At 41.7% G+C, this 24,530-nt stretch overlaps 2 protein-coding genes across 10 annotated transcripts in view; both read left to right on the top strand.

Annotated features, from left to right (window-relative positions):
- Window positions 1-7,348, top strand: part of LOC147108117 (cold-inducible RNA-binding protein B-like) — a 28,261-nt gene extending 20,913 nt beyond the window's left edge. The window contains exon 9 of one of the 2 annotated variants that reach the window (XM_086004607.1): window positions 6,293-7,348. The gene's annotated coding sequence lies outside the window, so the exon portion shown is untranslated. Of the gene's footprint in view, window positions 1-6,263 lie in introns of both variants that reach the window. The other variant, XM_086004606.1, reaches the window with a different exon arrangement.
- Window positions 7,349-11,894: 4,546 nt separating this feature from the next.
- Window positions 11,895-24,530, top strand: part of LOC147108116 (cold-inducible RNA-binding protein-like) — a 37,825-nt gene continuing 25,189 nt past the window's right edge. Inside the window, exons 1-8 of one of the 8 annotated variants that reach the window (XR_015080527.1) lie at window positions 11,895-12,035; window positions 12,792-12,901; window positions 13,490-13,596; window positions 14,870-15,011; window positions 15,315-15,396; window positions 15,528-15,583; window positions 18,518-18,641; window positions 19,114-19,194. Coding sequence is in view for 3 of the 8 variants with exons in the window: in XM_086004609.1 (XP_085860735.1) it covers window positions 12,802-12,901; window positions 13,490-13,596; window positions 14,870-15,011; window positions 15,315-15,396; window positions 15,528-15,582 (486 nt within the window). In the remaining 5 variants the exon portion in view is untranslated. Of the gene's footprint in view, window positions 12,902-13,489; window positions 13,597-14,869; window positions 15,012-15,314; window positions 15,397-15,527; window positions 15,584-16,517; window positions 17,438-18,517; window positions 19,195-24,530 lie in introns of those variants that run through there. The other 7 variants (XR_015080525.1, XR_015080528.1, XR_015080526.1 and 4 more) reach the window with 7 other exon arrangements.

Here is a 24,530-nt window from a genome sequence, read left to right as displayed (position 1 = left end):
CTTCCAATCCGCTGGGACTGTTCTAGAATCTAGGGAATTTTGGAAAATCAAAACCAATGCATCCACTATCTCTTCAGCCACTTCTTAGAACCCGAGGATGTAGGCCGTTGGGTCCAGGGGATTTGCCGGCTTTTAATCCCGTTAGTTTCTCTAGTACTTTTTCCCTACTTATATTAATTATGTTAAGTTCCTCACCCTCATTAGACCCTTGGTTCCCTACCATTTTTGGTATGCTTTTTGTGTCTTCTACTGTGAAGTCAGATACAAACTATTTAACGTTTCTGCCATTTCCTTATTCCCCATAATTTCTCCTGTCTTGGCCTCTAAGGAACCAACGTTTGCTTTTGCTACTCTTCCTTTTTACATACTTGTAGAAGCTCTTCCAATCTGCTTTTATATTTCTTGCTAGTTTTCTCTCCTATTTTTTCCCTTTTTATCAATTTTTTTTTGGTCATCCTTTGCTGGTTTCTGAAACTCAATCCTCAGGCTTACTATTATTCTTTACAACATTTATAAGCTTTTTTCAATCTATTGCTATCCTTAACTTCTTTAGTTAGCCACGGTTGGATCACTTTTCCCGTGGAGTTTTTGTTTCTCAATGGAATGTATTTTTGTTGAGAATTATGACATTTCTTTAAATGTTAGCCACTCTATCGCCATACCTTTTTTAATCTATTTTTCCAATCCAGCTTAGCCAACTCTCCCCTCATCATATCTATGTAGTTGGCTTTATTTAAGTTTAAGACTCTAGTTTCGGACTTGCTCTCAGAATTTCACATTAATTTTATCATATGATCTCTGCCCCAGAGAATCCTTTACTATGAGATTGCTAATTAACCCTGTCTCATTACACAATGCAAGATCTAAAATAGCCTGTTCCCTGGTTGGTTGCATGGCACATTGTTCTAGGAAATTATCCCAAATGCATTCCATGAACTCATCCTCCAGACTACCTTTGCCAATTTGATTTGTCCAGTCTATATGAAGATTAAAGTCCCCCATGATTATTGCATTACCTTTGTTGCAAGCTCCTACTATTTATTGATTAATATTCTGTCCAACAGTATAGCTACTGTTAGGGGGCTTATATGCTACTACCAGTGTTTTGTGTCCTTTGTTATTCCTTATCTCCACCCATACTCATTCTACTTCCTGATCTTCTGAGCCGAGATCCTTTCTCTCTACTGTCCTTATGTCCTCCTTTATTCAGGGCTACTACCCCCTCCTTTTCCATTCTGCCTGTCTTTTCAAAACGTTAAATACCCTGGAACATTTAGTTGCAACCATATCTCTAATGGCTATTAGATCAAATCCATTTATCTCTATTTGTGCCACTAGTTCGACTATCTTGTTATGAATGCTTCATGCATTCAGATAAAGAGCCTTTAATTACATTTATTTACTATTATTCCGTACTTTGACCTTATTCTCTGCTGCACTGCTCCGGTTAAACTCTCTGTCCCTTCCTGTCGCACTCTGCTTATTTTTTACCCAAATCGCTACACTGCTCTATTGCCTTGACCTTTCTCTTTAGATTTCTAAATTTCCCCTCACCTGACCCCTTTTCCCGCCCCCTTTTTTAGTTTAAAGCCCTATCTACAGCCCTAGTTATTCGATTTGCCAGGATGCTGGTCCCAGCCCAGTAAGTGGAGCCCGCCCTGAAACAAAGTGTCCAGGTAACCCTTCCCCTCCCTGATGCATCGCAATGTCTGCAGCTCGTACTCCAGCTCAACAATTCTGAGCCAAAGTTCCTCAAGTTGCAGACACTTACTGCAGATGTGGTTGCTCGGGATCGCGATGATCTCCACAAACTCCCACATGCTGCAGTTATGACACACCACCTTCCCTGCCATCTCTAACCCAGGGCCTGATAATCTACATCCTAGGGTACTTAAGGAAGTGGCCCTGGAGATAGTAGATGCATTGCTGGTCATCTTCCAGAACTCGATAGACTCTGAAACAGTACCCATGGATTGGAGGGTAGCTAATGTTACCCCACTATTCAAAAAAGGTGGTAGAGAAAAAGCGGGGAATTATAGACCGGTAAGCCTGACATCGGTAGTGGGGAAAATGCTAGAGTCCATTATAAAAGATGTAATAGAGCACTTGGAAAGCAGTGACAGGATCGGACAAAGTCAACATGGATTTACAAAAGGTAAATCGTGCTTGACTAATTTACTGGAATTTTTTGAGGATGTAATTGGTAAAATAGATAAGGGAGAACCAGTGAATGTGGTGTATTTGGACTTTCAGAAGGCTTTCGATAAGGTCCCACATAAGAGATTAGCTTGTAAAATTAAGGCATATGGGATTGGGGGCAAGGTATTGACTTGGATAGAACTGGTTGGCAGATAGAAAGCAGAGTTGGAATAAACGGGTCGTTTTCCGAGTGGCAGGCAGTGACTAGTGGGGTACTGCAAGGATCGGTCCTAGGACCCCAGCTGTTCACTATATATTAATGATCTGGACGAGGGAATTGGATGTAGTATCTCCAAATTTGCAGACGACACAAAGCTGGGTGGGAGGGTATGCTGTGAGGAGGATGTTGTGAAACTCCAGTACGATTTGGACAGGTTGGGTGATTGGGCAGAAACATGGCAAATGCACTATAATGTGGATAAATGTGAGGTTATCCACTTTGGTGGCAAAAACAGGAAGGCAGATTATTATTTGAATGGCAATAGATTGGGAGAAGGGGAAGTGCAAAGAGACCTGGGTGTCCTTGTGCACCAGTCACTGAAGGTAAGCATGCAGGTGCAGCAGGCGGTTAAGAAGGCAAATGGTATGTTGGCCTTTGTAGCCAGAGGGTTCGAGTACAGGAACAAGGATGTCTTGCTGCAGTTGTACAGGGCCTTGGTGAGACCGCACCTTGAGTATTGTGTGTAGTTTTGGTCGCCTTATCTGAGGAAGGACGTTCTTGCCATGGAAGGAGTGCAGCGAAGATTCACCAGGCTAATACCTGGGATGGCAGGAATGACATACGAGGAGAGATTGGGTCGATTGGGCTTGTACTCACTGGAGTTTAGAAGATTGAGAGGGGATCTCATCGAAACCTATAAAATTCAGTCAGGCCTGGACAGACTAGATGCAGGAAGAATGTTCCCGATGGCCAGGGAGTCCAGAACCAGGAGTCACAGTCTAAGGATAAGGGGTAGGACATTTAGGACTGAGATGAGGAATTTCTTCACCCAGAGAGTGGTGAACCTGTGGAATTCTCTGCCACAGAAGGCGGTGGAGGCCAATTTATTAAATATATTCAAGAAGGAGTTGGATATATTTCTTAAGGCTAAAGGGATATGGGGAGAAGGCAGGAACGGGGTACTGAATTTGGATGATCAGCCATGATCTCATTAAATGGCGGAGCAGGCTCGAGGGGCCGAATGGCCTACTCCTGCTTCTATGTTTTATTTATTTAATTAATTAGTTAAAGCTTTTATTCAATCAATATTTGTTTTATTGTTTGATTATTCTAGTTTGTTAATTTATTAAGTACTAGCAAGTTAGTTTCTCAGCTCTTAATTTAACCACCTTCCCTAACTTAGAGAGCAAATAAAAGCTGTAATACTCGCCAACCAATCACCTACCTGCTCTCCTGTGAGGTCACACTGATTTTTCTGTTGTATTTGAATCTGCTGAATCTCGCTGCTGCTTTTATTCAGGTCCGCTGTCGCTGCTTAAATTCAGGTCCACTCTCTGGCTGCTCTTTATCCTCTCGCCACTGCCGCTGCTTATATTCAGATCTGCTCTCGGGCTGCTCTTTATCCTCCTGCCGCTGCTTAAATTCAAGTCCGCGCTCAGGCTGCTCTTTATCCTCTAGCCACTGCCGCTGCATTAATTCAGGTCCGCTCTCAGGCTGCTCTTTATCCTCCTGCCGCTGCTTTAATTCAGGTCCATTCTCGGGCCGTTCTTTATCCTCTCGCCGCTGCTTTAATTCAGGTCCATTCTCGGGCCGTTCTTTATCCTCTCGCCACTTCTGCTGCTTTAATCTGCTTTCCTGTTTTCCCCCTTAGATTTGAATCTCTTGAGCAAGCTGATGTCTGAGTTTGTCAAGGAAATTGAGCACATATTTGCACAATGGGTTATCTCTGGGCTAACCTGGTTCAGCTGTGTAGATGTTGACTCGAGAATGAGTTCTTGCTTCCAATTTAAGATGCTTTGGCACATTCAGCAAATTACACACATGGAAGACAAAGCATGAAGCCTTTCCCAACATATGTCCACTAGTTGCAAAAAGCTGCAATATGATCAAGGCTGCTGATTGAAACCACAAATTAAGTGTATGAACTAAAACACTAGTAAAATCCCAGGCTGACAACTAATAAAAATGGTGTTTGACTTAATTCAGTCAGCGCAAAGGGAGACTTGGGTTGGGTACACAGATTGTGTTAAATCATGTTGACAACTTAATATGTAGGAGATTGGCCATTAGCCTCAATTTTGGAATTTTTGTATTTTTCCTCGGTCTCTTCCCTCCCCTGGAATGTTAGCTTTGGAACTTGTAACATAGCAATGAGGGTGTTACATTTTCAAATGTATTACTCCTGGTAAAGCAGCTTGGAAATAATTATTGCCTTGATCTCTGCAGCAGTCCAAGATGTTCTGAATATCTGGCTCTTCAGGGATATACCACAATTTCTGGTGCACTTTTTTTCTATATGGGGGGCTGAGCATGCCAACTGATTTCTTTCTAACCTGATACTGTTTATAGCTACTTTTAGTATGTATGCTTTATTGATTACCTGCTCTAATTAACGTCTGTGCTACAGTTTTTGGCTGAAGAAATAAGAATGACATGTTGGTGGATGGATTTGGACTGGCAGAAGAATGCATATAAGAGAAAGATGGTGATTGAAGAGGCCCTGGTTGGTGATGGAAATCTCAGGGGATGGTATGGTGGGTGGAGAGAAGGGAGCTACATTAAGGGCGAGATTGAGGTTCACAAGGATGTCCATGCTGTTGAATGAAATTACAATAATTTTCATTTATATAGTGCCTTTAATGTAGTAAAACATCCCAAGGCACTTCAAAGGAGCATTATCAGACAAAATTTGACACCAGGCCACATGAGATATTTGGACAGGTGATCAAAAGCTTGGCCAAAGAGGTAGGTTCTAAAGAGTCTTAAAGGAGGAGGGAGGTGGAGAGGTTTAGGAAGGGAATTCCAGATACAGAGGTCACTTTTAGAAGTGGGAGAGGGTAACTTTAAGTGGAGGTGGAGATTGATAAGATGCAGTGATTGAAGGCGCACAACAGAATAATTTGGTGAGGAAGGCACTTGTGGATCTGGAAAGATGTGAAAGAGGGCAAGTTGTTTGAATGTGGGGGAGAAGCTGGAAGAAGGGCTGGAGATCAAGTTGGTAAATGCACTTCATGTGTATACATAACAAGCATCTACCACTTTTCAATGTGCAACTTTAAAGTCTCTTACTAAAGTTTAGAATTCTAGCATGAATTTCAGACACAGCACAATTTAGTGCAGCTGGTTTTTGTCCGGCAGTTGCGAGTGGTTCTTGACTTCAGCGTAATTGCTGAGAACATTCACTCATACGAGATGTGGCTGACCCGCCCCTGCTTTCCATTGTGGCTGGCTGCTGCTTGCTCTTTGCCATGATATGTCCAGTTGGAGCTGCTTGTTATTGGTTTGGCTTGCTTTCCTGGAGTGGTTATTCCAATGGTCATGCTAACCAAGGTGACCGCTCCGCTCCGTATGATGTTGCTGGTGTTTCCATGATGCTGAAGTTCAGCATTTTAACAGATAACCAATAAGCAGTAATTGCAGATGTAAAGCGCAGACACTGATCAAAAATCACGCACACTTTTTTGACTTGCCATTTTACAAACCGACGGAAAGGTTAAAGTATGCATGCATATGTCGTGTGAATTTGAGCATTGAGTTTGTGCCCAACAACTGTCTCTTTACTGATTGCATTTTTGATTTCTAAATTTAAAAAAAAATAGCCACATCTGGATTCCCAATTGGCCACATGGAATGTGGCTAACATTGGACAACACTGTATACTTTGAGCCTAACAATTACTATTGGTGATATGAACACTAATTATTTGCTCATGAGCTGCTCCTTTGGTCTGCTATTTTGATGCGGTCATTAGCCTATGTATTTTAAACTGATTAATACCTCAGACCAAAGGAGTGTCAATGAATGTAAGCATTTGCTAATATCTACAACACTAATTTCCACGCTTTGGTCAGAAAATGAATCGCTGCGATTACATGCATAGTTTTAACATGGCTTTTAATTGCAGTAACTGCCACAGAATCTTATCTTCATCAGAGGGTGGCTGCATACATTGCCTTGGCATTGTCGTCTGCCATTTTATGCTTTTGGAGCCAGGATCTGATGTACTACTTTGGATCCCACAAGAGAGGGAAGTGGTCCATTTCTCGCGCACAATATAAAATTTGTCATGTTTTGAGATTTTTTTGTTAATCGCCTAATTATGTACTTTTTAACATATAATTGGGTTTGCTCAAATTAAAAGTGAATTAATTTCATTTAAAAATGCTATGCAGTTACATCTCAATTTTAGTTTTGCCTTCCAAAGAGGGATGATGTGATTGAGGATAAGATGAAGCTAAATTACTAATCAGATGCCAGGTTTGAGCAATAAGGGGATAAATTATATGGGCAATAAATCATTCATAATTACCCACTTAGTATTGGAATGGGGATTTCTTTTTAGCCTGTTAATTAGCTTGAGGGGGAATATACAAATGTCATGTATATGAATGATGAACATTGATAATATGGATTATATGTGAAATATAATAAGATTAAATAATGTGGAAGATAATGTTACCATAAGTACAACAGTGTTTAATCTTATATATAATTTTTAAAAAATGGAAAGTGGATATACTGTCTACCCCCTACTACCCTACCCCTCTTGTGGAGGGTGGTAGTGAAGTTGAATGGAAAACGGCATAGGGATATGATAAACCAATGCGAGAAGACTTTGTCCTGTGGTGTTGTACACAGGAAGTCAAGACCAGGTGTGTCCTTTGGTGAAGATTATAGGGGGCGATTGGACCAGGCTGCACTGATTGATTAAATCCAATTTTAAAGTCGTGCATTCTGTCTTTATATTTACACTACAAATTCCATTTGTAATGGAAACTGACTAGTGTAACTTGTCGCAAGGTAATTATACCCTCCCACCAGTTGTGTGCATCCATTGGTAATATGTGAAATTAAGACCTGACCGGTTTACATGGGCTCTCTTCCATTATAAATGGGGACTTGGGAATTTGTAATGGGGAAAATTGATTGGAAGTGTGCGCAGATGTATTGTTTTTAATAGATTAATGACTATTACAGTTGTAAATGCTATCTTCTTTCTAGTTGTGTTGATGACTTCTCTGCTTTAATGCCTACATAATCAGTTATTTCAATTGTGCGCACATAATTGCTGTAATTCACATTCAAAGAAGGAAAGAACTTTCATTTATGTAGCACCGTTCACAACCTCAGGATGTCCTAAAGTGTTTCAGAGCAAATTAAGTACTTTTAAAATGTAATCACTTGTCACCATGACTCACACCATTTGTGCTTTTGGTGTAAATACTTCCCAATTTTTCCAAAATTCTTTGCATTTTCAGCCCTTGCACTTATCTTCAACACAAATCAAAGAAAATTCCTTTACAAAATAAGTTAGTAATTCCACAAATTACACTTTTTAAAATAACTGAACAAGTAGCAATTGAGTTTTGTAAATGGAGCCTTGCTTGTGCATTAACGCAGTTGGCTGGATGGTTTCAAAGACAATAGAATCCAGTATTTCCTAATAAATGTTGAAAGGGCAGAGGAAAAATTCCAATAATAGTTTACAATATCACTTCCCCACTTGGGAGTTTATTAATTCTACCTTGCTGCCCAAATAGTTATTTTGGTTGGTGGCTTGGCTAGATCTGTTTTTTAGATGTGTCTGGGAATTCATAAATAACTTTTCCAAAGGAAGCTGCGAATTACTCTTTTTTTGAGCAGCTGAGGTTTTATATTAGCTATGGCTTTGTGATTCCAGTTTGGATTCCTTGTAGAACGGCAGCTGCATAGGAGAGTTGAAAGGTCCTAAAGGACAAAGGGGTGGACCTCTCACTGAAATCTCCATCTGCCATCCATTTTTTTAAATAATGCAATGTTCAGCCTCTGAAATCGTGGGCCATATATGACTTTGCAATATATATATATAAAAGTTAACTTGGCACTCTCAAATCAAGCACAAGGTGAAGTATTCCCACCTCGGCTCCAGGGATAGTTTTGTGTTTCTGCAGTCTTGATGAATTTGGGCAAGGCATGTGTGGAAGGTTGGGATGAGTTTATTTTCAGATTTGTTCCAATGCAAATATTTGTTTCATTGTATAACTGTAAACTATAGGGCAAGTAGGGGTCTAGACAGAGTAGATGAGAGAAACTGTTCCCACTGGCGAAAGGGTCGAGAACCAGAGGGTACAGATTTAAGGTGATTGGCAAAAGAACCAAAGGCGACATGAGGAAAAACTTTTTTACGCAGCGAGTGGTTAGGATCTGGAATGCACTGCCTGAAAGGGTGGTGGAGGCAGACTCAATCGTGGCTTTCAAAAGGGAATTGGATAAGTACCTAAAGGGGGTGGGGGGGGAATTGCAGGACTACAGGGAAAGGGTGGGGGAGTGGTACTAGCTGAAGTGCTCTTGCAGAGAGCTGGCACGGGCTTGACAAGCCAAATGGCCTCCTGTGCTGTAATCATTCTATGATTCTAAGTAGTTATAGCCTTAAACAGCAGCATTGTGGAGGAGGAAAATGCTGGTGCTTTCAGGAAGGTAATGGTATAGTACTAAGGATGATCTTCTATCTTTGCTGGGATGTGAGGAGAGGAGTTATATTAAGAAAAGGGAATCTGAAATGTAAAGTTCTCCATCTTTTGCACTACAATTGACAATGAGGTTATGTACAAATCAATCTTACTGCCCAGCAATAGTGTAAAGACAGAAAAATAGGCTTACTAGCAAGTACATAATTGTACCAGAAAGATTTTCTTGACCGGTTTATTTAATCTTTTAAACCACTGGCATAGTGGTTAGCACTGTTGCCTCACAGCGCCAGAGACCCGGGTTCGAATCCGGCCTCTGGCGACTGTGGAGTTTGCACATTCTCCCCGTGTTTGCGTGGGTTTTCTCCGGGTGCTCCGGTTTCCTCCCACAGTCCAAAGATGTGCGGGTTAGGTTGATTGGCTATGATAAATTGACCCTTAGTGTTAGGGGGATTAAATACGTGGGGTTACAGGGATAGGGTGGGATATGTGTTGGTGTAGGGGTTACGGGGATCGGGTGGGATATGTGTTGGTGTAGGGGTTACGGGGATCGGGTGGGATATGTGTTGGTGTAGGGGTTACGGGGATCGGGTGGGATATGTGTCGGTGCAGGCTCGATGGGCCGAAATGGCCTCTATCTGCACTGTGGGGTTTCTGTGATTCTGTGAAACTTTTGTGCCTTTTTTGGGGGTTGTATTATTGAGAATAATTGCCTTGTTCCAAAAAAACAAAAGTCCTATTCTGGCACACGCATGTGCTGTTTAAATTTTTCCTTGACTAATATTCAAAGATTAGGTTGTTTAAATCAAAAAGGGCCACCTAATTTTAAGGCATGTTTCATCCATTGTAAAAATGCATGTATACAATCACACCTCCTAACTCTTGCTTTGTCTCTTGGCTATTTTCTCCCTTGAAAAATTTCCTTGAGGTGTTATACCATAACAAAAGTGTTCCATATATGCATGTTTTGTGTTCACATTTTGCTTTGGACACCCTATGAAGATAGCATTTAACAAAGTTTGGTTCCTCCAACTGAATTTATGCATGATGTATTGATCTATTACCGAATCTACCTTGTTCAGCAGAGAGCTGTTGATTTGGTCTCAGAGAAAATCTGAACTTCCCAAACTATTGGTTTTGGCACTTAATCGCAAGTGCTTTAAGACACCAAACTGGGGTTTGATGGAGAAAAAAAATGACAAGTGGAAAAGGCTAAATTACAACCAATAGGTGCCGTCCTGCTTCCTCATACAAGCTATGGAAGATGCATACCATATCGATGTTTTTCAATAAAATCATAGCCCATAGTAGCAGTGATGTAGCATGATGCAGAACTATCGTAAATGCAGTGAATAAAGTACTACAAGTTAGCCCTCCGGCAAGGATAAAGTGTAGTATCTGCACTGAAGTTAAGGCTCTACCAGGCAAAGAGCTGTTCAGTGCTTGTGATATAACACTAGTAAAATTCCTGACTTTCACATTAGATTTGATTTTTTTTAATGAATCCTGCATTTTAATATTCTAGCCGGTAGCATTGTCGATTTTTTAAAAAGTGTAGAATAGATGCTATCCCGCTGTAGTGAACATTGTGACTGTGGGTGGGAGAACTGCTCTTTTACATTCCATCTGCCTTGCTCTCATATGAGAACCCAAACTTATCACTCCAGCTTCAAAAAAAGGTAACTTCTCCGGTGTCACAGTAGAAAACGTATTGGATTAGGTGCTGATATAGTACACCTATGACATGATTGGATCACTGTTGATATTAACACCCTTGTAATAAAATGGGTGATTGGGCAAGACATGGTCCAATGCCATTTTAAGATGTATAGGGCAAGCTGCTCCTATATTTCTGTTGCCTAGTTTGTGTGTACCTGCGCTTCCAAAACAATTTCAGGCTAAAGTGGAAAATCATCTTGAGCAACATTCAGCAAAGGGTGAGACTGGAGGCAGCACGGTGGCATAGTGGTTAGCACTGTTGCCTCACAGCGCCAGGGACCCGGGTTCGAATCTGGCCTCGGGCGACTGTCTGTGGAGTTTGCACATTCTCCCCGTGTTTGCGTGGGTTTACTCCGGGTGCTCCGGTTTCCTCCCACAGTCCAAAGATGTGCAGGTTAGGTTGATTGGCTATGATAAATTGACCCTTAGTGTTAGGGGGATTAAATACAGGGGGTTACGGGGATGGGGTGGGATATGTGTTGGTGTAGGGGTTACGGGGATCGGGTGGGATATGTGTCGGTGCAGGCTCAATGGGCCGAAATGGCCTCTATCTGCACTGTGGGGTTTCTGTGACTTCTGATCAAACTGAACTGTTAAACTTTATTTCTCTTGCCACAGATGCTGCCTGCCTTGCTGAGTGTTTCTAGCATTTACTATTTGCAAAACCCTGATTTTTATCGCTCCGCAATTGGTGGCTGTACCTTCAGTTGCTCAAGCCCCAAGTTCTAGAATTCCTTCCCTAAACCTTGCTACCTTTCTCCTTCAAGAGACTTGTTAGAGCCAACCTCGTTGAAGCTTTTGTCCACCTGTCCTAATATCTCCTTATATGGCTCGGTGTCAAATTTTGTTTGATAACATAAGCAGGAGTAGGCCATGTGGCCCTTTGGCTTGCTCTGTCATTCAATAAGATCATGGCTGATCTTTGACCTCAACTCCACTTTCCTACCCGATCTACATATCCCTTAATTCCCCTAGAGTCCAATAATCTATCAGCCCTGAGTATACTCAATGACTCAGCATCCACAGCCCTTTGGGGTAGAGAATATCCCTCCTGTGAAGGGGTGTTTTTACTATGTTAAAGGTGCTACATAAATGCAAGTTGTCGAGAAGAGAGCCCTTAACATTACTGAGCTGTAAATAAACCAAACAGCCCTGGCAGGTTTATAATGTGATAGACCCAAGCCCCTCATTTTACTTTGTGTGTAAATAAAATGCACCAGTGTTAAAAGACGACTGATGGATGCTGTGGCTTTGATGTGTTCCTCTCCTGTTGGGTTTGGCTGCTGGGCCCTGAGTTGCTCAGTCACTAATAGCAGCTGTGTTGGATGGGATTTCATTTACCAAGAGGAAGAGGAGGAGGAGGAGGGAGGGGAGGGGAGGGGGGGGATTGTTGGAGGATGCGCAGAGCTGTGGATCCGGGGCACGGGGCCGCAGCTATAAATACCACCCAGCGACGCCATGCTCACATTTCGACCCTGGCACTCGGACTCGCCGTTGCTGCGTCGCTTGTTGTGAGTATCCTTGGCGCTGCGCTGCAAATTTCGGCATGAAGAGTGAGCGGCTCCCGGTTGGCGGGGATTTGGGGTGCCGCCCCCCCGGGGTGGGGGGGCGGGGAGGTTGAGCCGCGTTTGTGTCGGTGTGGTCGGCGGCTTCCTTTTGAACTGAGAGCGAGGGGTGGGGCTAAACGCCGGTCCTTTAAACTCAGGCGGGCCTGAGACATCATCTGTGGCGATTCGCGCGAGTGGAGGCATTATTTAAATACAAATTGCTGACTTATTTTAGCCCGCGCCGGTTGCAATCGACTTCTTGCAAACTGTGCCAAACAATTGGAGAGCGAATTATTATTTCTTTAAAAAGGTTTACTTTAATCAACAACAAAAAACAAATGAACCCCAATGCAAAAACCGACACACACACACACACACAAAAATGTGTGGGTGGTTTATAGGTGAGCAGCTAGGCGAAGATCTTGCCGGCATTAAGCGGCTTGCTCCGGTGGGCTGTGGCGGGCGGTGAGGAGAGGGTCTCCCACAAAATGGCGGCGGCCGGCGGCACAAAGCCGGGTGGGCGCTCGCTCGCTCGCTGCCCATTGGCTGGGGCCCGGATCCTGCCGCACTGCGGCACTGGGGCTGAGGCTGCAACAAGCTCCGCTCCACCACAGGGTCGCTTTTAAACTCTGTTGCCACCGTGCCGGGTGCAAGCCGTTTCCATATCTCAAATTAATTTGACTCTTCTGCATCTTGCATCCCTCCCCGCTTCCCAAACAGATAAAGCAAAATGTCGGACGAAGGCAAGCTTTTTGTCGGTGGTCTCAACTTTGACACGAACGAGCAGTCCCTGGAATCCGTCTTCTCCAAATATGGACAGATCTCTGAAGGTCGGTATCGCGCGTCTAAATATAATCCATCCCGTGTTAGCAATGCAGACATGTTGAATGCAATGCACGGTTTCGGGACCGCAGCAGCTCAATTATGATTGTCTCAAAGACCATTCTGACCCGAAGGTTATTTTTAAGATGGGTATTTGTTTACATTCTCCCATCTTCGGTTTATAATTCAAGACTGGAATTTTTTTTACTGATCAGTGTGCATCCTCCCCGCATTCTTTATAATTTTGAAGTTTTAAATGGGCGAGAAGGTTTTTTCATATTGTAGATAGCTGCTCAGGCAGATAATGGGGGGAGGGCACCAGTTAATGGAGTGGAAGGAGACTTGTGGAGCATAAACACCAGTATAGACTTGTCGGGCCGAATGGCCTGTTTCTATGCTGTAAATTCTATGTTATATATAACAAACTACTTAACAGAGGTTCAAGATCACATTTTGATTGGGGAAAGAAACTTGGTGTTGGTTTCCAATTGCAGCTTTAAATTATTGAAAATTTGTGTTTTATAACTTTTCTTTAGCAGTTTTGGTCGTGAGATGACGTTTGGTAACTTGAATTGTTTTCCCCTTATCTCCTTTAGTTATTGTAATTAAGGACCGGGAGACGCAGAGGTCGAGGGGGTTTGGTTTCGTCACCTTTGAAAATCCTGATGATGCAAAGGATGCTATGTTAGCTATGAATGGAAAGGTACATTTTAAATACCCATAAATTGCGATTTACAGTTTAGGTGTCAGCCTTGGTTAAGTGGTATCGCTCCTGCCCCTGTGTGAGAAGGTCATGGGTTCACGCCCCATTCCTGAGATTGAGCACATAATCCAGGATGACTATTCAGTACAGTACTGAGGGCGTGCTGCACTGTCAGAGGTGCTGTCCTTCGGATGAGATGTTTTCCGACAGCCAGTCTCGGATGAGCTGAAATTTCCTCCAATTAAACATTGGAAAGTCCAAAGCCATTTTTTTCGACCCCAACCACAAACTTGGTTCCTCAGCCACTGATTCCATCAATCTCCCTGGCAGCTGTAACCAGACTGTGCCACTTCAGTGTCCTATTTGACGCTGAGCTTCCAACCCAATATCCATCACAAAGACTGCCTATTTCCACCTCTAATATCGCCTGTCTCTGTCCAGCCTAACTCCTGAAACCCTCATCCATGCTTTTTTGTTACCTCCAGACTCTGGCTTACCAATGCTCTCTTGACCAGGCTCCTGTCTGCCACCCTCCATAAACGAGCTCATCCAAGTCTTTTACCCGTCCCCTAACTTGTACCAAGTCCCATTCACCCATTGCTCCTGTGCTTGATTACCTACATTGACTCCCTGTTCAGCAATGCCTCTATGGCCTCTCCCCTACCTATCATTAAATATATTCAAGAAGGAGTTGGATATATTTCTTAAGGCTAAAGGGATATGGGGAGAAGGCAGGGACCGGGTACTGAGTTTGGATGATCAGCCATGATCTCGTTGAATGGCGGAGCAGGCTCGAGGGGCTGAATGGCCTACTCCTGCTCCTATCTTCTATGTATCTCGGTCACCACCTACAACACTCCGAGAACTCTGCGTTCCACCCACTCTGGCCATGTGCATCTCCCACTTCCTTCGCCCCACTATTGGCAGCTGTGCCTTCAGCTTTAAAATTCCCTCTCTACCTATCTCTTTGACCAAAATTTTAGTCAGCTGTTTTATCTTCTCCTTTGGATCAGTGTCAATTTTTGTCGTCTTGCGCTGCTGTGAAGCACCTTTGGACATTTTGCTACATTAAGGCGCTGCATAAATGCAAGTTGAAGTTAACGGAACAGGCTTCAGGGGCTGAATGTCCTACTCCTGTTCCTACGTTTCCATGTAAAGTACGTCGGGATGTCTAAAGATTATGGAAAGCGCTATACAAATACAGGTTCTTTTATATTTTAAAACAATGCCATTTGATAACCAATAACTATTTGATGCTTTTCTTCAATTCCAGTCTATTGATGGGCGTCAGATTAGGGTGGATCAAGCTGGCAAATCCTCTGGAGACCGATCCCGAGGCTACAGGGGTGGAAATGCGAGCAGCCGTGGATTTTTCCGTGGTGGGTCTGGACGTAGAGCACGTGGGTTTTCTAGAGGTACCAACTTATCCAATCTGGTTTTAAAGAATTTTATCCACTTTAGTGTCCCGAGACAGTGGCAGTTAAAAGGATCGATTCGCCAGACTGCCATTGGTCCTTTTGTTTGTTATATTGAACACTAAAATGACCGCGTCTGGAGAAAGTGTATAGCAATATTAAAATCACTTTTTAACTTGTAGCTGGGACCTTATGGCCACTGGAGTCTTCGAACGTGGGCCCAGTTCATGTGGTTTGGTTTGATTATTAATGCACCTTTGTCCATTTGATTGTATTCACACCTTTATTTGGATTCTTGCACAGGTGGAGGAGATAGAGGGTACGTTGCACGCTATGATTCAAGAAGTGGTTACTCGGGGTCAAGAGATTACTATAACAGAGATAGGTAAAGATGTTTCTTTATTATTATCGTTTGATTTTATTATATTCAGTTTATGTTTGGGTACATATTGTTATGATTAGTTATTTGCTCTGAACTGATCTGCAAACACTACAGGGGTTTTTGTTTGTCCCTAGGAGTCAAGGGAGCTATGGCGGCGGTGGATCCTACAGGGACAGTTATGACAGTTAAGGTAGGTGCCATTAAAAATGGAAATCAAGTGAAAACTGTCGGGTTGGGGTAACTATAATCTTCTGAAAAGATCTAGTTGACTTGCTAAAATTATTATGTAATGTGAATGGCCAATAAGCAGTGTATCTGCATGTCAACGTTGTCCACAAAGGATTTGGGTTACTTAACCATAACCTGAATAATGAAAGTCCTCAGCGCTCAGTACAATGCAACATTGATTCTTCCTGTAGTACCAGTCAACAGTGCATCTCTGGGGGCGGAAAGTTCTACTGATGGTAGGTTCTGGCCTTGCAGTTCTGTTGGGTCCAGGCGGAAAGAACAGGTTCTTGGTCTGTGCTACACCACAGTGCTTGATCCCTGCTACTAGGTTCTATAAGTTAACTGCAACGGTGCAATATTGAGAAATGGATTACAAACCTTGAATTCAAATATATAGTACCTTAGTTTAATGCATTTTTTTTTTGCATTGACGTCTTGGGCTAGTATACTTTTAGCTCTTGTTCTGCATGTCAAACTTTTCAGCGATCATTTGCATAGCTGAATGAATTTGTCCACTCCTTTTATAAATCACTTTATATATGTACTACTACCTTGAACCAAAACCAAGAAAGCAGCAGTGTATTCTAAATTTTTGAACCATTGAGGGCATCTTAGGAAAGTTCAGTATCAGACTTCAAATATATCAGAAATCTCATAAATCAGTTCCCTGCTATATTCCCATAATATATTCAATATGAGATTGCATTTACTCTGATAAGGGAATGCAAATGCCATAACTTTCAATGTTACGTGATGCTTCAGATAATGTTCTACCATACCCCAGTAGCTGTCTAAACCATGATCAAGTCAGTCCATACCACTGATCTAACAGTAGGAAGAGGAAGCTATGATTACTGTTGCAGTCTTTTTACATTGTACCTGCTTCTTGTTCTCAGCTACACACAACGAATAAATAAATCTTCCTGACTCAAGATCGTCCTTCCTATGGCTGTATTTATAAAGATTTTCGGAGCTTCGTGGAATCGTATTGTGTACTTGTATTCTCACTGACTTGTAGTAATTCAGTTTGGCCTTGTTAATCACAGCCTGACAGCTTCTGACATGAGGATGCACACTAAGTGTTGGCTCAGTAATTTTGGAATTAAACAATCAAGCAATCTTAAGCATTCTCAGGCACTTGGCAGAGCCCTCAATATTTTATTTTTTAGTAATGTTTTGAGGTTTTCTTTTTACTTTAGATCTGTTTCTTTGTTTTTGTCTTAACATTGCTCAAATGCTTCCCATAATGTCTAGCTATTTCTGAATTGAAGTTGTGGGGTTGACTGGAATTCTGGTGAAAACAAACATGCAAAAGGGGTTAATAGTGTGTTCTCAATCTATTTTTATGCTAAGCAAACTGATGTTTTATAGAAGCTGAACAAGCTGTGGTCTTTATTTTAAAATAAAGGCTTTTATAGCCACTTATTCTTGTAAAAAATTGTCATTTGAAACGTTCCTTTAGTGTAGCAAGGTAGGGAAGCAACACGGGAACAGAAGATATTCTCTGCCTCACAAACCGCCTTGATACTGCTAAAGATAAAAGGCTTCATTTTTAACTTGTAATTGGACATTTGTGCATCTTTCAGTAGTTTCAAGAGTTCTGTACACTGTAAATAACTAGTTAATCATGTTCCAAATTCTTCAAAATTTACAAATGAAGTTCTGAGCAATGTATCTTTATAAGCTGACATGTATTGGATGAGAAATATTTGGAAATGGCTTTCTTTGTGTTGTATGTTCAAGTGGTTTAGAGTTGACCTTTTTGTACTGAAACAGGCTTCACGAAGCCTCATTAAAAGAAATACCTGACTCATCACCCTGATCTTCCTGTAGTTGGATTCTTGTGGGATGGGATATAGAAAAGGTATAGGTGGGGATTAATTGTAATTCATTTGTAATGGTAAAAGCAGTTGGAGAAAGGTCATTTTAGAAACGAATTAGGGGGTATTAGGAAATGACTCTTGAGCCAGCAGTGAAGTCTTGTATTGCTATTCAGTTGTAGATGTATAGCCACTGCAGTTGATGCCCCACATATCTTGACAACTAAGTGATGTGAACAAATTGCCAGCTTAGCATCAAGCAACCTGTGGCAAAAAGTTGTTCCAGATACACTGCATTGTCATGATTGTAGTATACTGTATAAAGTACTGTAGTACAGTATTAACCAATTGATCTAAACTGAAATCTCAACTGTCCCTTTGCAACAGTTGTAGGAGTACTCGTATAATCAGTACTACTCGTTTTCCCATGTCAGTGGCATGTCTGAGGTCATTGCCAACTATGGTGCTTATTTCAAATGATTCCTTAGGTTGGACTCGAATCTGTCCTTGGCTTTTATTTTAGATCAGCCATTTTTAATGCATATAAACATCTTATGTTTTAGTGCTAACTCTCATCACTTCATTTGTGCAAAAAGGCAAATTTTGAAGTGGAGGTTTTCTGTGTATCATGGCCATAATTGGTTTGAAAAGAATCTTTTTTAGTGCCAGATATCAAAAGGCTATCTGTTTCTGTTTGAAACTTAATTAGAAAAAAAAACCTACTCTCTCTGCCTTTTCATGTTTCTCAAAAACTGATAGCTTTGTAACGACTGATAAGGAGTAATTGATAACAAAATGGAAAATTTCCATTCCGAAACTAGCTGCTGTATCGGTGAAGTGATAAAATTAGTACTAGCAGCTGGATGGTCTATAATAGCTTTTTGGAGTTCAGTTATCCGAAACATCAGGATAAAGGTTACAAACAGTTCAAAAATAAACTGTCTCTGTTGCTGTAAAATATTTTTTTATTGAAAAGAAAAAGGAAAAATTGGGCACAGCTAAATTTAGTGCAAACGTCTGTTCAGAAAGGTGTTCAAGTCCATTAAAGATTTTTATAACACTTCACAACTTCTAAGGATCTTTGCTAGCATTTGGAAAGAAATGGCCATGGAGAACGAAGTGCTGTGCCTTCTTCAATGAAACCTGAGATGAAAACAGCACATGGCTAAGTGCAAATGTGGATATAGTCCTAGATTTGAGGTAACTCCTTTTACTCTCGTGGGCAGTTTACGTTGACTGTTCATTCAAAACACTTCTGAAATAATATGCTTGTGAAATTTCATTTATTTTATTGGGTTCTCTTGAAGAATCCGACTCTTAAGATTGGACACCACAGCAAACCTTACTATAATGCTTCATTCCTTGATCTTTTGTTCATTCAGTTGCTTGCTGTATCTACTCCATTGACGTGTAACAAAGTGAGCACGCTAAAAAAAATATTGTCCCCCCCACTCCCTTCAAAAAAAGGAAATTGGATCTTATACTGTTAGTGGCACAATGTGTTTCCTTAAATAGGATTCGCCTTGTTAGTGACTCAAATAGAAAGTGGTTTTCTGAAAATTGTAAAAGTTACCACATTAATGTAATCACATCCTTATGCCTGAAAAGTTTATATTTTGCTGAGTTGCTTCAAATGTCCAAATATAATTAATGGTCTCTCTTCATATTACAGAATGAAATGGAGAGATGACTTCATGAGTGAATAATGATGCTGATCACCCATTGACACTGAAGGCGGAGGAAAGCATGTATGGTATGTTTGGCTTCACATTTGTACTAGGCTGCTGATTATGTAGTTACATTTTAACTTTAAGTGCTTGTCGATTAATACTGTAGTCTTCATGTAAATATTTTTGGTGGCTCCTAAATTGCCCATCTACTGTACCACATTTCCATTAACTTGAGGCTAAAACTAGTACAGGTGATCACTTAGTTAAATGAAGCACTTGCTATGTAATGTCATTGCTCAGGAAAGTTGCTGTGTCTACAATTGCCACCTTAATTTTTTTTTGGTAAAAGGTGAAGTGTCCTGTCCCATTGAGCCAGGCAAATAAAAATGAAGCTGCAAGACACCAAAGGAGTGCTTTGAAACTCAAAATCGTCATTGATGCACCTATTTTTAAAAAATGCCCCAGAAACTGGTGTTCAATATATTAGTACCAGAATTAGTCTGCTTTACTGTAGTAAGTACTTGTATGTTGCAGCTATATGGATATAAAATAACTTAGATAAAAATCCTAGCAATACTTTTTAATAGTCTCCAGTATATTATGCTAAGCCAGTGGTGTTGGGCTCGCAATGCATTATGGCCATATTTGGAAACCACAATTCCACAATCCATCATTGTAGCTTCTAGTATTGTAAACGGTGTAGTCTTGTTCCATTGTGCTGACGTTTTTTTAACATAAGTAGAAGATATTTGGAGCTAAAGTTGAGCATTGATGGCGAGTGGCAGCTGACTATTTATTTGCAAGGGGGTTATTGCATCCAAGCGTGATATTTTTCTTCACCCACTGTTTACAGGCATACACTTCCAGCATGGGCCACTGGTTAGTGATCAAGAGTGGGAATCCTGGCTGCTTTATCTTAACTCGGGTATTGAGGCTAGTTGCAGCAATCCTTTTGCTACCCAACTGAAATCAGTTAATTTTGCAGAGCTTGGGGCCTTTTTGATCTGTATAGCTTAGCCCCTAGTTCAATAAACTCATTGAGCCTTTATTTGTGGGGGGTGGTGACTGGCTAGCTAAGGGTAGTGTGAAAACGCGAAGTACTGCAAGTCTAACCTTGATTTTTGGAGCCTACAGAATTTCTGAAGATTGTTGAATTATAAAGCTGTCTCTTTTATAAGGTTCAATAAAATGTTTGAAACAAAGCTGTTTGATTGTAATTGACAGTACTAAGACTTTGTATTTACTTCCTAATCCTACAACTGGTTGTAACTTAAATTTGAAAACTAGGTCTACTATATTTCATGGGGTCATAAGAACATAAGAAATAGGAGCAGAATTAGGCCACTTGCCCTCTCGAGCCTGCTCCACCATTTAATGAGATCATGGCTGATCTGATCTTGGGCTCAGCTCCATTTCCCTGCCCGCTCCCCATAACCCTTCACTCCCTTATTGTTCAAAAATCTGTCTATCTCCACCTTAAATATATTCAGTGACCCAGCCTCCACGGCTCTCTGGGGCAGAGAATCCCACAGATTCACCACCCTCTGAGAGAAGAAATTCCTCCTCCTCTCAGTTTTAAATGGGCGACCCTTTATTCTGAAACTATGCCCCCTAGTTCTAGATTCCCCCACGAGGGGAAACATCATCTCTGCATCTACCTCGTCGAGCCCCCTCAGTATCTTATGTTTCAATAAGATCACACCTCATTCTTCTAAACTCCAATGAGTATAAGCTCAACCTTTCTTCATAAGTCAACCCCTTCACCTCAGGAATCAACCTCGTGAACCTTCTCTGAACAGCCTCCAATGCAAGTATATCCCTCCTTTAAATAAGGAGACCAAAACTGTACGCAGTACTTCAGGTGTGGTCTCGCCAATACCCTGCGTACAGTTGTAGCAGGACTTCCCTGCTTTTATACTCGAACCCCCTTGCAATAAAGGCCAACATTCCATTTGCCTTCCTGATTACTTGCTGTACCTGCATGCTAACATTTTGTTTCATGTACAAGGACCTCCAGGTCCCTCTGTACTGCAGCATTTTGTAATCTCTCTCCATTTAAATAATTTGCTTTCTTATTTTTCTTACCAAAGTGGATAACCTCACACTTTTCCACATTATACTCCATCTGCCAAATGTTTGCCCACTCACTCAGCCTATCTATATCCCTTTACAGATTCCTTGTGTCCTCTTCACAACTTGCTTTCCCACCTATCTTTGTATCATCAGCAAATTTGGCTACATTACACTCGGTCCCTTCATCCAAATCATTAATATAGATTGTGAATAGTTAAGGCCCCAGCACTGATCCCTGTGGCACCCCACTAGTTACCATTTGCCAACCGGAAAATGACCCATTTATCCCAACTCTGTTTTCTGTTAGTTAGCCAATCCTCTATCCATCCATGCTAATACATTACCCCCAACCCCGTGAGATCTTCTTTTGTGCAGTAACCTTTTATGTGGCACCGTCTCGAAAGACTTCTGGAAATCCAAATGCCCCACATCCACTGGTTCCTCTTTATCCACCCCGCTCGTTACATCCTCGAAGAACTCCAGCAAATTTGTTAAACATGATTTCCCTTTCATAAAACCATGCTGACTCTGCTTGACTGTTATGATTTTCTAAATGTCCTGCTACTGCTTCCTTAATGATGGACTCCAGCATTTTCCCAATGACAGATGTTAGACTAACTGGTCGATATTGCCTGCTTTCTGTCTCCCTCCCTTCTTAAATAGGGGCGTTACATTTGCGGTTTTCCAATCTGCTGGGACTTCTCCAGAATCCAGGGAATTTTGGTAGATTGCAACCAATGCATCCACTTTCTCTGCAGCCACTTCTTTTAAGACCCTAGGATGCAGGCCATCAGGTCCAGGGGACTGGTCCACCTTTAGTCCTATTATTTTACTGAGTACTTTTTCTTTAGTGATCGTGATTGTTTTAAGTTCCCCCTCCCTATAGCCCCTTGATTATGTATTATTGGGATGGTTTTACTGTCTCCTACCATGAAGACTGATCCAAAATATTTGTTCAAAGTCTCTGCCATTTCCCTGTTCCCCATTATTAATTTCCCATTCTCATCCTCTAAGGGACCAATGTTTACTTTAGCTACTCTCTTCCTTTTTTATATACCTGTAGAAGCTCTTGCTATCTGTTTTCCTTATCTGAGGAAGGATGTTCTTGCCATGGAGGGAGTGCAGCGAAGATTCACCAGACTGATACCTGGGATGGCAGGAATGACATGAGGCGAGATTGGGTTGATTGGGCTTATACTCGCTGGAGTTTAGAAGAATGAGAGGGGATCTCATTGAAACTTATAAAATTCTAACAGGACTAGACAGACTAGATGCAGGAAGGATGTTCCCGATGGCGGGGGAGTCCAGAACCAGGGGTCACAGTCTAAGGATAAGGGGTAAGCCATTTAGGACAGAGATGAGGAGGAATTTCTTCACCCAGAGAGTAGTGAACCTGTGGAATTCTCTACCACAGAAGGCAGTTGAGGCCAATTCATTAAATATATTCAAGAAGGAGTTAGATATATTTCTTAAGGCTAAAGGGATCAAGGGATGTGGGGAGAAGGCAGGGACAGGGTACTGAATTTGGATGATCAGCCATGATCTCATTGAATGGCGGAGTCGGCTCGAGGGGCCAAATGGCCTCCTGCTCCTACCGTCTATGTTTCTATGTTTTTATATTTCTTGCTAGTTTACTCTCAATCCATTTTTTTTAGTCGTCCTTTGCTGGTTTTTAAAAATTTCCCAATCCTCCGGCCTCCCACTAATCTTGGCAACATTGTATACCTTTGTTTTCAATTTGATACCATCCTTTACTTCCTTAGTTAGCCACGGATGGTTCTCCCTTCTCTTAAAGTCTTTCCTTCTCAGTGGAATATATTTTTGTTGAGAGTTATGAAATATCTCCTTAAATGTCTGTCATTGTTTATCAACTGTCTTACCCTTAAATCTATTTTCCCAGTCCACTTTAGCCAACTCTGCCTTCATACCTTTGTAATTGCACTTATTTAAGATCAGGACACTGGTTTGAGGCCCAACTTTTTCACCCTCCAATTGAATTTGAAATTCAACCATGCTATGATTGCTCTTTCCTAGAGGATCCTTTACTATGAGATCATTTATTAATCTTGTCTCATTACGCAGTACCAAATCTAAGATAGCCTGCTCCCTGGTTGGTTCTGCAACGTATTGTTCTAGGAAACCATCCCGGATACACTCTATGAACTCTTCCTCGAGGCTACCTTGGCCAATTTGATTTGTCCAATCAATGTGAAGATTAAAATCGCCCATGATTATTGCTGTACCTTTCTTACAAGCCTCCATTATTTCTTGATTTATTTATGCTCTGTCCAACAGTGTAGCTACTGTTAGGGGGCCTTTACACTAGGCCCACCAGTGACTTTCCTTTATTATTTCTTATCTCCACCCAAACTGATTCTACATCTTGTTCTTCTGAGCCAATATCATTTCTCACTACTGCACTGATCTCATCCTTTATTAACAGAGCTACCCCACCTCCTTTTCCTTTCTGTCTATCCTTCTGAAATGTCAAATAACCCTGAATATTCAGTTCCCAGCCTTGGACACCTTGCAACCATGTCTCTCTAATGGCTATCAGATCATATCCATTTATATCTATTTGTGCTGTCAACTCATCTATCTTGTTATGAATGCTGCGTGCATTCAGATAAAGAGCTTTAAATTTTGTCTTTTTACTATTTTTCCGTGCTTTGACCCCACTTTCTGATGTACTCTTATTTTTATACGTTCTGTTCCTTCCTGTCGCACTCTGGTTACCATTACCCCCATCGCTACCCTGCTCTATTGCCTTCTCCTTTTTCTTTGACTTTCTAAATTCCCGCTCACCTGAACCCTCCCCCCCACTATTTAGTTTAAAGCCCTCTCTACAGCCCTAATTATTCAATTCGTCAGGATACTAGTCCCAGCATGGTTCAAGTGAAGCCCGTCCCAACGGAACAGCTCCCTCTTACCCCAGTACTGGTGCCAGTGCCCCACGAATTGAAACCCATTTCTCCCACACCAGTCTTTCAGCCACACGTCATCTCTCTGATCTTATTTTACCCTATGCAAATTTGCTCGTGGCTCGGGTAGTAATCCAGAGATTATTACCTTTGTGATTCTGCTTTTTAATTTAGCCCCTAGCTGCTCATGCTCCCTCAGCAGAACCTCTTTCTCTCTTCTACCTATGTCATTGGTACCTACGTGGGCCACGACAACTGGATCTTTCCCCTCCCATTCCCAAGTTCCTCTCCAGCCCAGAGGAGATGTCTTTAACCCTGGCAGGCAACACAGCCTTCGGGACTCTCGCTCTCGGTTGCAGAGAACAGTATCTATCCCCCTAACTACTGTCCCCTACCACTACTACATTTCTTTTTACTCCCACCCC

Source organism: Somniosus microcephalus, chromosome 13 (assembly GCF_052327205.1).
Source record: "Somniosus microcephalus isolate GS21.2 chromosome 13, FLI_Smic_1.0, whole genome shotgun sequence".
NCBI lineage: Eukaryota > Metazoa > Chordata > Chondrichthyes > Squaliformes > Somniosidae > Somniosus > Somniosus microcephalus.
This window is presented reverse-complemented; position numbering and strand designations above follow the sequence as displayed.